The sequence below is a fragment of the Astatotilapia calliptera genome, chromosome 7 (genome assembly GCF_964374335.1).
Source record: "Astatotilapia calliptera chromosome 7, fAstCal68.1, whole genome shotgun sequence".
In the NCBI taxonomy this organism is placed as follows: Eukaryota; Metazoa; Chordata; class Actinopteri; order Cichliformes; family Cichlidae; genus Astatotilapia; species Astatotilapia calliptera.
Genome location: NC_137428.1, coordinates 210,379 through 223,158, shown reverse-complemented (window position 1 = coordinate 223,158; position 12,780 = coordinate 210,379). Strand labels below are relative to the sequence as shown.

At 43.5% G+C, this 12,780-nt stretch overlaps 1 protein-coding gene across 2 annotated transcripts in view; it reads right to left on the bottom strand.

The window, feature by feature from the left end:
• The window catches only part of LOC113024982 (sodium channel protein type 4 subunit alpha B-like), a 53,817-nt gene that overhangs the window by 23,599 nt on the left and 17,438 nt on the right, over positions 1 to 12,780 (bottom strand). For both annotated transcript variants that reach the window (XM_080304026.1, XM_080304025.1), the window contains 11 exons: positions 9,845 to 9,941; positions 9,446 to 9,675; positions 8,730 to 8,801; positions 8,543 to 8,644; positions 8,128 to 8,475; positions 7,873 to 8,038; positions 6,775 to 6,947; positions 5,832 to 5,895; positions 4,793 to 4,947; positions 3,314 to 3,487; positions 328 to 429 (listed from right to left, as the gene is read on the bottom strand). In XM_080304026.1, the coding sequence (XP_080160152.1) occupies positions 328 to 429; positions 3,314 to 3,487; positions 4,793 to 4,947; positions 5,832 to 5,895; positions 6,775 to 6,947; positions 7,873 to 8,038; positions 8,128 to 8,475; positions 8,543 to 8,644; positions 8,730 to 8,801; positions 9,446 to 9,675; positions 9,845 to 9,941 (1,683 nt within the window). The remainder of the gene's footprint in view (positions 1 to 327; positions 430 to 3,313; positions 3,488 to 4,792; positions 4,948 to 5,831; positions 5,896 to 6,774; positions 6,948 to 7,872; positions 8,039 to 8,127; positions 8,476 to 8,542; positions 8,645 to 8,729; positions 8,802 to 9,445; positions 9,676 to 9,844; positions 9,942 to 12,780) is intronic.

Genomic DNA, 12,780 nt, shown 5'->3' with positions numbered 1-12,780 from the left:
AAGAAAACAAAGATTGTTTGATGAACGCTCCCTGAGTTGGGTGAAATCGAAGAAACTGTTAGGGACAGATACCCTGCAAATAAGGAGAATGATGATGGATAGGACAAACCTTCAGTGTCTATGGGAAATAACAGACACACCCTAAGGAGTCAAATCTCCTAAAAAGGGAGCACAATGATGAGTAGAGCAAAAGAGAAAGTCACACGAACTCTACAAATCATTTAACAAGTAAAGAATTTTATAAATATTTGATCTTCTTTCTCTAGCAGAAGAGTACACCTACATCCTGCTCGGCAATGTCTGTATCTGTATGAGTGCCTGCCTCACCCTCATGCCCTTGAAGCGAGACGGGACCCTCAGAGTCCTCAGAGCTCTCAGAGGCCGGCTGGTGTATCCAAGCATGTTGCCCATCAGGGAGAACAGAGACACCTAGAAGACAGCACAGCGGTGACAATGTGATCCACCTGTCTCTAATAATCGGCTACAAGCCACAGGCCTTCGAGATGGCAGTTGTTAAACATTACTTAAATACAACCCCTTGTCCCAGCTGTCTTAGCTACTTATAGGCCAATCCCCAGCCTTCCTGTTATCGATTCTTGAAACAGTAGTTGTCAACAGCTAACAGATCATCTGCAGAGGAATGGCTTATTGGAAGCGTTTCAGTCAGGTTTCAACTGTAGGAAATCAGGTCTTTGCTCTGTCTTTTGTATAATGAATCTGTAGTGATCTTTGAATGGTTTCTGATGCAGGGGACTGTTCTGCTATCATTCTGTCCAGTGTTAGTGCAGCCTTTCATACCATTTACCATAACATTCTGCCTGACAGGCTTGAGGTTTAGGCTGGTGTATGTGGCTCTGCCTTAGACTGGTTTTCTTCTTACTTATCTGATAGGACCGTCTCTGTTAGAACAAACCATTGTATCTGTTGAAGTCATTCTGATCAAAGTTGTCCTTGTTGTGTTTAAAACTGTAAACCTTTTCTTGAACTGCGTGCAGATATTTTTCCTCCCCTACATCTAGCATGGTGGGGGATGCTATTAGCTATAGTGTTTAACTGCAGGCGCACTTGCATGTAAGATTCTGGTTTCCTTATTTAGTAATGAATGTTTACTTCCTGCCATTTATGGGCTCACCTGTGCTTGTATATGGTGGACCGTTCAAGGAGTTGAGCCATGTACGGGGTGTAATATTGGATTCTTCTCTGGCTTCGACTTGCATATAAAATCTTCATCATATCGCTGTTCATTTCATTTAAGTAACATTTCTAAGTTATTTTTAGACTATTGTAATAACCTGTTTTCCAGCTTGGACAAATCATTGCTTTCTTTCTTCATTCACAGACTCTGGATTTTTTGGTTGTTCCCTGTAAATGACTAAAGACGAGGGGGCACAGAGGCTTTCAGTCTGTGGCACCAAGGCTGTAGAACAGTCTACCACCACAACTACACTTAGTGGACTCTGTGGACTAACATCTTTGTTTAAACAGGCTTCAGAAGTTTTATTGGAATGATTATAGGTTTATTTATTTATTTTAAAACTACCTGTTTATTTTATTTTATTTTATCAAGTATTTTTATTGAATATTTTAGCACTTAATGTTCAGATTTATTTGACCCTTTTGTGTACAGCGACTCTGTGAAAAGTGCTTAATAAATAAATAAACTTAATAAATAAACTTTGCTTACTTCTCATAGAGTTCACAGCACAGAAACAGCTTTAGTGAAGGTTACAAATGATCTTCTTATGGCCTCTGACAGTGGACTCATCTCTGTGCTTGTCCTGCTAGACCTCAGTGCAGCGTTCGATACTGTCGACCATAATATCCTATTAGAGCGATTAGAACATGCTGTAGGTATTACAGGTACTGCGCTGCAGTGGTTTGTATCATATCTATCTAATAGACTCCAGTTTGTGCATGTAAATGGAGAGTCCTCTTCACACACTGAGGTTAATTATGGAGTTCCACAGGGTTCAGTGCTAGGACCAATTCTGTTTACATTATACATGCTTCCCTTAGGCAGCATCATTAGAAGACATAGCATACATTTACACTGCTATGCAGATGACACCCAGCTCTATCTGTCCATGAAGCCAGATAACACACACCAATGAGTTAAACTGCAGGAATGTCTTAAAGACATAAAGACCTGGATGGCCGCTAACTTTCTGCTTCTTAATTCAGATCAAACTGAGGTTATTGTACTCGGCCCTGAAAAGCTTAGAAATATGGTATCTAAGCAGATTCTTACTCTGGATGGCATTACCTTGGCCTCCAGTAACACTGTGAGGAACCTTGGAGTCATTTTTGACCAGGACATGTCCTTCAAAGCACATATTAAACAAATATGTAAGACTGCTTTCTTCCATTTGTGCAACATCTCTAAAGTTAGAAATATCCTGTCTCAGAGTGACGCTGAAAAACTAGTTCATGCATTTATTACTTCCAGGCTGGACGACTGTAATTCATTATTATCAGGATGTCCAAAAAACTCCCTGAAAAGCCTTCAGCTAATCCAAAATGCTGCAGCAAGAGTCCTGACAGGGACTAGAAAGAGAGAGCATATTTATCCTGTTTTGGCTTCCTGTTAAATCCAGAATTCAAAATCCTGCTCCTCACATACTCTTAAACCAATAAGGTCTTAAATAATCAGGCCCCGCCTCAGATGGCCCCGCCCCTCCCTGAGCCTGGTTCTGCTTGAGGTTTCTTCCTGTTAAAAGAGAGTCTTTCCTTCCCACTGTTGCCAAAGCGCTTGCTCATAGGGGGTCATATTATTGTTGGGTTTTTTCGGTTTCCTTAACATTACTGTAGGGTCTTGACCTTATAGTGTAAAGCACCTTGAGGCAACTGTTGTTGTGATTTGGTGCTATATAAATAACATTGAATTGAACTCGATTAAATTGAACTGACCTCATTGTACAGGAGAGCAGTGAAGCAGCAGGTTCATCTTACCCAGCCTGACTGTGTGCTGTTAGTTTATCTGTTCAAACTGAAACAACCCCATTTCTTTACTACAACGTCAAATACTGACATCCTGTCAACGCCGCCCACATCTCAGACATGAACAGCCCGTCCTTTAGCTTCGGTGCCATCACCAATGCTGAGGTGGGTCTATGATCCCCAGCTCCACACATGGTTAAATGCCCCACATCATTTTTCGTTCATTCCAAGATTTAGTCAGAATGCTCTTACTGATACAACCCTCCCCATTTACCCAGGCTTGGGACCAGCACCAGGACAACACTGGCTTGTGGTCCCTCTGTGACTGGCTTTGTAAAATACTGCCAATAATCGGTGCTGCCGATTGTGCTCTTACATCTAGGATGAGGAAGTCGAGCCAGCACCAGAAGCTTGTGAAGTATTTCTTGAATCCAAAAGCGATCCACTTCAGTAGCATCTCCACCAGAAACACGAAGGTGAACACCAGGTCTGCCATCTTCAAAACTCTCTGCAAGACTGGACGATGCCCCAGGTAGATGTCCTCAAAAACCTGTTCACAAACACACGCCTGTTTACTCACAACAAACAGCATATGAGACGATCTGAGGACAACCACTGTCATTCTAGCAGTGTGACCTTCTGGTTTAACAGACGACCTGCTGTCCTGTTTGTTCTTCATGAGCTCTTCTTTTCTGTCTGTGTTTTTTCCCACCACCCTCCGACACATCCAGGAGATGGCTGCTCCTCCCTGATTCTGGTTCAGATGGAGGTCTCTTTCTGTTAAAAAAGGGATTCTTCCTTCCCACTGTCACCAAGGGCTGCTCTTGTCATCTGATTGTTGTGATCCTCTCTCTAATATTGTAGACTGTGATCATCTGCAACTCTGGCGCCTTAGTGAGGGGATGTTTTGTGTCTTTCAGAGCAGCACCTCTGCAATAATAAGACATAACTTTTCTACCCATGAACAGGAAACCACCCCAACAGCTCCAAAACCCAAAAAGGTTGATTCAGTTCATCTGAACGTTTTCAGTGGGAGAAACGTTTCATCATCATCAGGTGACTTCTTCAGTCTCAGCGGACTGCAGGTTTCCAACCTTATAAACAGTAGATTGCACAAGCAGATGACACAACACAGAAAAGCCACCTCGTCAGGCCAGGACTCTGCAGTCTATTCACACCTACAGGCCAGTGGACACTCTTTCAATGATGAGGATGTAACATCCTGGACAGGGAGGAACGCTGGTTTGAAGGCGGAGTCAAGGAGGCCATTTACGTGAAAAGGGAAGGACCATCTCTGAACGGAGGAGGGGCCTAAGGGTACATCTGTCACCATCTTACAATGCTGTGATTGCAGCCATTCCCCAACTCTCTGTGAATGGGACTCATGGTAATTGATCAATCGTCTTTGATCAAATGGTCAAAAGAATTTGCATATTAACGATGAAGGAACTGACCTCCCAGCCCATTGTTCCTTCAGTGGTGCTAGTTTCAGTCAGTGTGCAAATGTCCTGTTTATATGGTTGGAGACCTGCAGTCAGCTGAGACTGAAGACGTCCCCTGATGATGAAAGTTTCTCCTGAAAACGTTACGACCAGGTGTACAGATTCAACCTTTGGGATTTACTTACCTGGATGATTGAGCATGCATCAAGACACTGATCCAAAAGTGACTTCAAAGACCAAATCAACTGTCTGTGGGTTCATGCAGGTCGCTATCAGTGCCATATGTTTAGCTTAGTGGTTTCAGTGTGGAGTTAAGCCAGGAAGATAAAACATGTCCAAGTGAGTCCAGGGTTTGAATGGGACATGAATTCATGATGTATATTGTCAAATATGTATTGACAATGTCTGTTTACCAGAGCTGCACAGCTCAGCAGGATGATGAAGACGATGAAGCCCTCAAAGTATTTGTGTTGCACGATGCAGAGGCAGGCTCTCCTGAAGTTAGACCAGACCCTGCCGGTACCCTGGGATGTGTCTATTTCCAGGAACGGACAGCAGATGTAACAGCCTGAAACACATCAGAGGCGTTGCTGACTGATTGGCTTCTGTTCTCTTGATGTAACGGAAACAGCTGCAGTGAAGGAACTTTGATATCATCTCTGTATGTCACAGTTTGTTGAACTTTTAAATTGGGTCTACATCATCCATCAAACTGAGGCACTGAAAACTAAATCATGCACAGAAGAACCAAAAGCTGCAGTTCCTCTTGCAGAGGCTCCAGCAGTGAGCCGGTCCCCATAGATTTAACATGTCCCTATGTTAAAACTTTACAGCACAAATAAACATGTTTACAGCCTGAGACCAAATCCATATCCATAATTTCCCCCTTTCATGACAACTGTAAGAGAGTGAGAGAAGGTTTGTATTGAGCCTTAAAGTTGGCATTATTAGGGGCGTGGCCTCTTTGACTAACAGGTGGATGGTGACACAGGCGGGTGTAGCTGCTAGCTGTCTGCCAATTGCAGTCCCTGAACTGGACCTCTGGACCGTGTTTGTGCTGTTGGAGTCTTTTGGATCATTTTTATTACAATCATCTGACCAATAATATGGCTGCTGTGAGGTTGACTGGACCAACAGACATTCAAGAAGTCTGAGGTCCAGTTTCAGGGACTGAAACTTGAGGATTTTATTTGGATGTTACTGAACACTAATTAGCAGGTATCCGAGTCTGTGTGATCCAAATATGGTGAAACATGAACACGTTTACCAAAGCTCAGCATTTACGTAATTACTCTCACTGCCACAAGAGGGAGACAAAGGTTTGTCACTGCAGGTTTAAACTATTTTACATATAATAATTTGATATAACAGTGTGTGTGTGTGTGTGTGTGTGTGTGTGTGTGTGTGTGTGTGTGTGTGTGTGTGTGTGTGTGTGTGTGTGTGTGCTCATACTGTTGCAGCAGCAGTCCTCAGGTTCTGGATGAGTTTCATCTTTACGTTTCTGCATGACGTCACACTGCAGACACAGAAGTTCACAAACATAAATAAACTTTAATGTCCTAGTTACTTTAAAATACTGTCACCGGACTAAGTGTTCACACTCTGAAAGCTCACGCGGTTTATGTCTCGGGTCTTTACTGTGTCTGTGAATTCAGGATGGCTGATTTCAGTCCTGTAAAAGTCTGATGATCACCTTCTTTAAGCTGTTGCAGTGATTTTAACATCAGCAGCTGCTGATGAATTTCAAACTAAAACCTGAACTTTACACGGTCCAGTTGTCTGCTTTAAACCTGTGTGCTGTGGATGTGTGTGTGAAAGCATCTCATCGCTGTGTTTCACTCAATTCATCATAAAGACAACTGCAGTTATGCTGAAGCTCTGATGATGCTGCGGTCACATCGAGGGTGGAGAGATGTTCTTCATGCACAGTGATCACAGTGAGGAAAATAGTACTGTGTAATAATAAATAATAATAATGGATTTATATAGCGCTTTTCAAGGCACCCAAAGCGCTTTACAATACCACTATTCATTCACTCTCACATTCACACACTGGTGGAGGCAGCTACAGGTGTAGCCACAGCTGTCCTGGGGCAGACTGACAGAAGCGAGGCTGCCATATCGCGCCATCGGCCCCTCTGGCCAACACCAGTAGGTAAGTAGGGTAAAGTGTCTTGCCCAAGGACACAACGACCAGGACAGAGAGCCCAGGGATCAAACCGGCGACCTTCCGGTTACAGATGCGATTCCCAACCCCCTGAGCCACGGTCGCCCGTGGCGACACAAACATGTTTATCTGCTGTTCATACTCGAGGCCGAAGCTGCGTCACACATCAGTATTTACTTTTAACATGAAATTCTGCTCTAGGATCAAAAACAGTAGAATCTGCTTTACATGCTGCGTCTCCTTTTCTTCTGCATTTTCAGGCGTCCTAAACTCGATCTCAGCCACAGCGACGGGGGCCTCCCAGGCGGCCATGTTTGTGTGGTTATCATCGAGGGTCAGCTGATCTGAGCTCACAGAGCTTAAGGCCAGATATTCCTCCTTGTTGTCTTTTTCAGTGTCACCTGCAAATGAGGAAAACATGAAAATATTTTCAAATTAAAAGCTCTAAATCTAAAATTTAAAAAAGACACAGAAATCCAAATACAATCCACAGGAAAAAACAATAAACCACTAACAACAGAGTATGTGTGAGGATGACCTGAAACATGAAGGCAACACTGCCTCAAACCTGCAGTCTCTCTAATGTCCAGCAGGTGGCGACTCCTCTGGTTGTAACCTGAACATTTGCAAGTATATGAGAAAATGAGCTTCGTGTTCACCTCATCACTCAGCTCACTGATGAATTTATGGTCTCAGTCACTAGTTTGAAGTCTTGTTGAGGAGAAGGAAGGACGGGAAGATTTAAGTCGAGACTACAATCCACTTTACATTTTACTACCAATGAGTAGTGAGCAGAGTCCCTCACTGTCGAAGTCAGATCCAGTTTGTAAACATCCAGTTTCAGGCTTCAAGACAGGACTTCACTAAGTCTTAAGTGTATATTTATTTTTCTACTCCTTTTATATCCATTTATTAGGGTTTTTTGCACTGATGTAACTCGTCGTCTTGTCTTTATATGCTGCACTGGCTGTAGCAGTCAGTGCGCCCCAGGGCAGCTGTGGCTACAATGTAGCTTGCCATCACCAGTGTGTGAATGGGCGGATGACTGAATGCAGTGTAAAGTGCTTTTGGTCCATAGGGGACCAAGTAATGCGCTATCCAAATACAGGCCATTTACCATTTGCCATTTAGCGGAGATGACAATAAAGTTTGACTTTGACTAATATGTTACCTCGTTGTGGCTGTGCCAGTGTTATATCTACATTCCATGTTAATAATGCAGACCCCCAAAACAGCAATAAAGTAATGGCACAAAACAAGCTCCTTGGATTACTGTGACCTGGATAACTGAGAACCTACAAAGACAAATATACAAACAAAAACCACCTTTGTGATCTTGGTCAGCGTAGTTCTTCCCCCACAAAGTCCAGATTCTCTTGGGGATCCAGGTTCTGGTCTGTTTCATGGTACTCTGCAGAATGTTTGTTGTTTTGTCTTCTGAATCCACCAGCTGAACATTGATGAACAATAAATTCAGGAACAGATGTAGGATCTGCAAACAGACCAGGAACTCATTCAAAAACTCTGATTGGACTAAGGTGGACTGGGTCATTCTAGGTTGTTAAGTGTAAAGAGACTCACCAGCAGCTTTCCAACAATCAGGACAATCATGAAGAAGGTCACACACATGCCATCATTCGAGACCTCCATGCAATCCCATAAAGACTCTAAACACAGTCCACACAAGACCCTGAAGACAAGCATGAAGGTGTGGAAAAAGTCTTCCATATGCCAACGAGGAAGCTGGCAGTCATGAGAAATGCGACAGACGTTAGCTTTGTAGTCCGACTGGAACAGCTGCACGCCCGCCACAGAGAACATGAAGACCGTGATGAAGAGAACCAGAGTCAGGTTCCCCACTGAGGCCCAGACGATCTTCAAAAACATGTGGAGCATCGGCCACCAACGGGCCAGCCGAAACACTCGAAACTGGACAAACAGAAAGATACGTGAGAACAGATGATGATGATGACAGTGATGGTGATGTTATACTAACCGGAAGAAAACTGTGCAGCAAAGATAGACCCTCAACGTCAGCCAGTCCCAGCTGCACCAGAGAAATGATGACGAGGATAAAGTCGAAGATATGCCAGCGCACCTGTAACCACGACAACAAACAATCACAAATGTTTCTTTGAAAATGGCAGATCGCTGAACTGTTGAGAAGAAACTACAAATCTGACCTGGAAGTATCCATGCAGGCCCAGTGCGACAAGTTTGATGATCATCTCAGCTGCAAAGATCACACGGAAGACCTGCACAGTTCAAAGGGGTCAGAGGTCACAGGGTAGAAGCATGTTTTGCATCCAATTCATCCAACCATCGGCAGACAGGCGGACGAAAAACCTCGAACACACCGAGTCCCGTGCAGAAGTAGAAGTTCCAACAAAACAATAATTTTCCTGTGAAATGTCACCCATGTAAAGGTAGATCACTCTGACCAGGCATCACTGTTACTGCAAAGACTCACGATGTAAATAAACCTCAGTAAAGCTCCCTCTGAATCCCAGCTGATCCTTACTTTTCTCGAGACTTGCCAGAGGTTTATACTGTACCCCCGTTACATTTTTACCTCACTGTGCTGCTTTTCCTCTCAGTTATGCAGGTCGTTTACAGGTTTGTACCGTTGGTTTGTTACCATTTGTGATGTAGTTGCTCTGAGTGGACATTTTAAACCACTCTTGCTAGGTGGCTGAAGAACCCGCTAAAAGCATTCATCACTAAATTGGTCATGGAGGCACATCGAAGAAGAACATATGGTCCCTCCGACTGATCAAGTCTACACCAAACTAAGGGAGCAGAATGGAAAAGTCCTGATTTTAGCCTGCAGTGAAGAAGCTGCCATTAAATTAACCAAGTAGGAGATAACAGGGTCTGCAGACACTTCTTCAACACTCACCAGCTCAGCGATGACCAGGGTCTCCATGAACTCCACCATCATAGGGTAATGTTCCATGGCTGTGAAGATGGTGCTAACAATGATGCAGATGATGATGACCAGGTCAAAGAAAGGGTTCGTGATAAAAGTGTGAAACTGCTGTTTGAGCCATCGCCAGCAGCCACAACAGTCCCCCTTCAGGAAGGCGTCAGTGCAGGTGCAGCACAAAGGCCGGTGGTGCTCCTCTGCCTCTGCAACACAAAGCTACTCTGTGAGGCCACAAACTGTGTCAGCATTAAGTTGTCTGCAGAGCCTCGGCTCTTCGCGTTTGTCTGTGACTGCTCTCAGTGACAGAGCGTGTTGTCCTGTCCCAATGAAGGAAGGTGGAGGTTAAAGAGGTGGAGGTAAATATCTGTTTACCTTCAACGTATTCTTGCTTAGTAGCTCGTATACCAGCTGATTTCTTCTTCTGCAGTGAGTCCTGTTGCTCTGGAGTCTCTGCCCTGCTGGAAGCCTGCTGTCCATAACAAAACACCCAAACTCAGTTATGCTAAATGACGATTTCAGCAGAGCCATCCCACAGTACTCTGAACAGTTTCCAAACAGGGTTATTTTGTCTCAGAAAGGTCACGGCTGACACAATAAGTTGAGAAGAAGCTGGTGAAAGGTTTTTGGAACAGCTGGATTTTAAATGCTGCCGACAGGTCTGCAGGATTGGTCACATGCTAGACACAGAAGGATATTTAGATGAAGAATAGGACGTGTTTGATATATGAACAGAACTAAAGCCCGATAATAGACCTACTCGTGTTATTCCAGTATATTTTGTACAGGTGTGGAATGTTTTAGCAACACTGGCAACACCTGGGCCTAGTGTGCCAGTGCTCCAAGCTGTCAGAGCTCAGCTGTTGGTGTGGCTCTCCTCCTAGAGACACACACCTTATGGTTATTTTATATTGTTTCTATTGTGTTGTTTACATATTGTTGTGATTTACATTGCTGTGATTGAGAGTCGTCATCTACCCGAACCAAATTCCTCGTATGTGTCTGCGCATATACACGGCCAATAAAGGCGACTCTGATCTCCCTTTTGTCGTGGCCATGGAGCCCATCAACCTGCTCAATGAGGCCTGTAGAGTCTGAGGTGGGGCTGTTGGACCTCAGCCACAGTAACTGGGGTTTCTCTGTGGTTTCTCTGAGCATCAGTTCTTGCCGTGAATTTGCTGCAATGCCCAGTGTGGTATCATAATGAATCATTTGTTTATATATGCATAGTTGCTAGCTGTAGTTAAACCTTTACTCAAAAAGCATCTCTAGACCCAGCAGTCTTAGCTAATTATAGGCCAATCTCCAACCTTCCTTTATATCAAACATCCTTGAAAGAGTAGTTGTCAAACAGCTAACTGATCATCTGCAGAGGCTTATCTGAAGAGTTTCAGTCAGGTTTCAGAGCTCATCACAGCACAGAAACAGCTTTAGTGAAGGTTACAAATGATCTTCTTATGGCCTCTGACAGTGGACTCATCTCTGTGCTTGTCCTGCTAGACCTCAGTGCAGCGTTCGATACTGTCGACCATAATATCCTATTAGAGCGATTAGAACATGCTGTAGGTATTACAGGTACTGCACTGCAGTGGTTTGTATCATATCTATCTAATAGACTCCAGTTTGTGCATGTAAATGGAGAGTCCTCTTCACACACTGAGGTTAATTATGGAGTTCCACAGGGTTCAGTGCTAGGACCAATTCTGTTTACATTATACATGCTTCCCTTAGGCAGCATCATTAGAAGACATAGCATACATTTACACTGCTATGCTGATGACACCCAGCTCTATCTGTCCATGAAGCCAGTGTGATATTATTCTGTTATTATATGTTACCTTATATATGTAATCAAAGTAGTTGAATTAGAATACTGCTGTAGATCATATTATATCCTTTAAAATAGAGTGTGTGATCTGTATTAGTTTAGTTCTCATTATACTTTTGAGTTAACAGAACATATTCACATATTAGTTCATTAGATAAATGTGCATCACTCTGTATCCTTGATCTGCTGGGAATGTGTTACACTGTTTTCTTGACATGCTTAATTGTTGAATCATGAAGAGAAGGTTGTAAGCAGGAGACTCTGTGTCTAAAGACAGGGGAGATAGACAGACCACATTCCACACCCCCACCTTACAGAAAGCAGAGAAACAACTGCCGAGGTCATAACTTAGGCGCTGTAACAGAGAAAAAATGTGATGTTTTGGCTTTTACGACTAGCTGGGGGCCACTAGAGACTATAAAAAGCTGAGCAACCCGTCACCATTTTGAGACATGTGCCTGACCCTCTGGTAGCATCTCTCCCGTCCGGACGTTCTAATGCTCTTATTGTTGAATTGTATGCAAATAAATGATTGTTGATTGAGCATTGATACACCGAGTATTGTCCTTCCTTCAGCCCAAAGATTCAAAGAACTGCGTGTTTTCAACAACTTGGTGCCGTGTGACCCGGATCTTTGGTGTGCTGAGGAGGTGCAGATTTGACCTTTGGTGAGATCGTGAGGCGAGGTGAACAGAGGACCGGTCCAAAAATAAAAAGGTAAGCACAGCCTGTTGTATTATAAATACCAAATGTGCATATTGGGCTTTCCAAATTAATCTGTTCGCTGAGTCACATGTATTTTCACAGTAAATTTGTCGGTGTCTGGTTTTTGGCGCAAGATACTAACAACATAAGTTGAGGCTGAATTCCAGTGTGTTAAATAAACTGCTTCTACCGAGAAACTAATAAGACACTACGTTGAGCTAGTTGCAGTAAACTGCTTCTACCGAGAAACTAATAAGATACTACGTTGAGCTAGTTGCAGCCACTTTACCTTCCACATTTAATTTTGTCTAATACTGGCTTCTGTAGCAATAATACATTAGAATTTCTTCTGAAGACGCGGCCATTAGTTCAGTACATTGAAGTCGAGGTTTGTTTATTTTGTTTATGGTGTCAGTGACGTCCTGGCTTTTGCCGGCTATGAAATAGAAGTTGATTTAAGGACAAGCAGATGCTGGCTTCACGGTGCAGTTGGACGCTGGCAACGCGAGAGCGAAACACGTCCGTAGGTTTGGTTTATGATACGGCGTGTTCCGGTGGTGCGGCCGTGAAGTGCAGTAGTGGTTGGTGCTAGTTTTAGTACATTTGATAGAGGTTTTGACGGTGGTTTGTGGCGTCAGTCGAGTATAAAGGGCTGCGGCCATAATACAAAGTAAAAATTTAAGTAAATAGCAACACCTGGTTTATGATGTCAGGTATAACTTCGGGGATGCAAGCATCACTTTTATGATGCGACTTTGCTCCGTTGTGGCGGTCATAA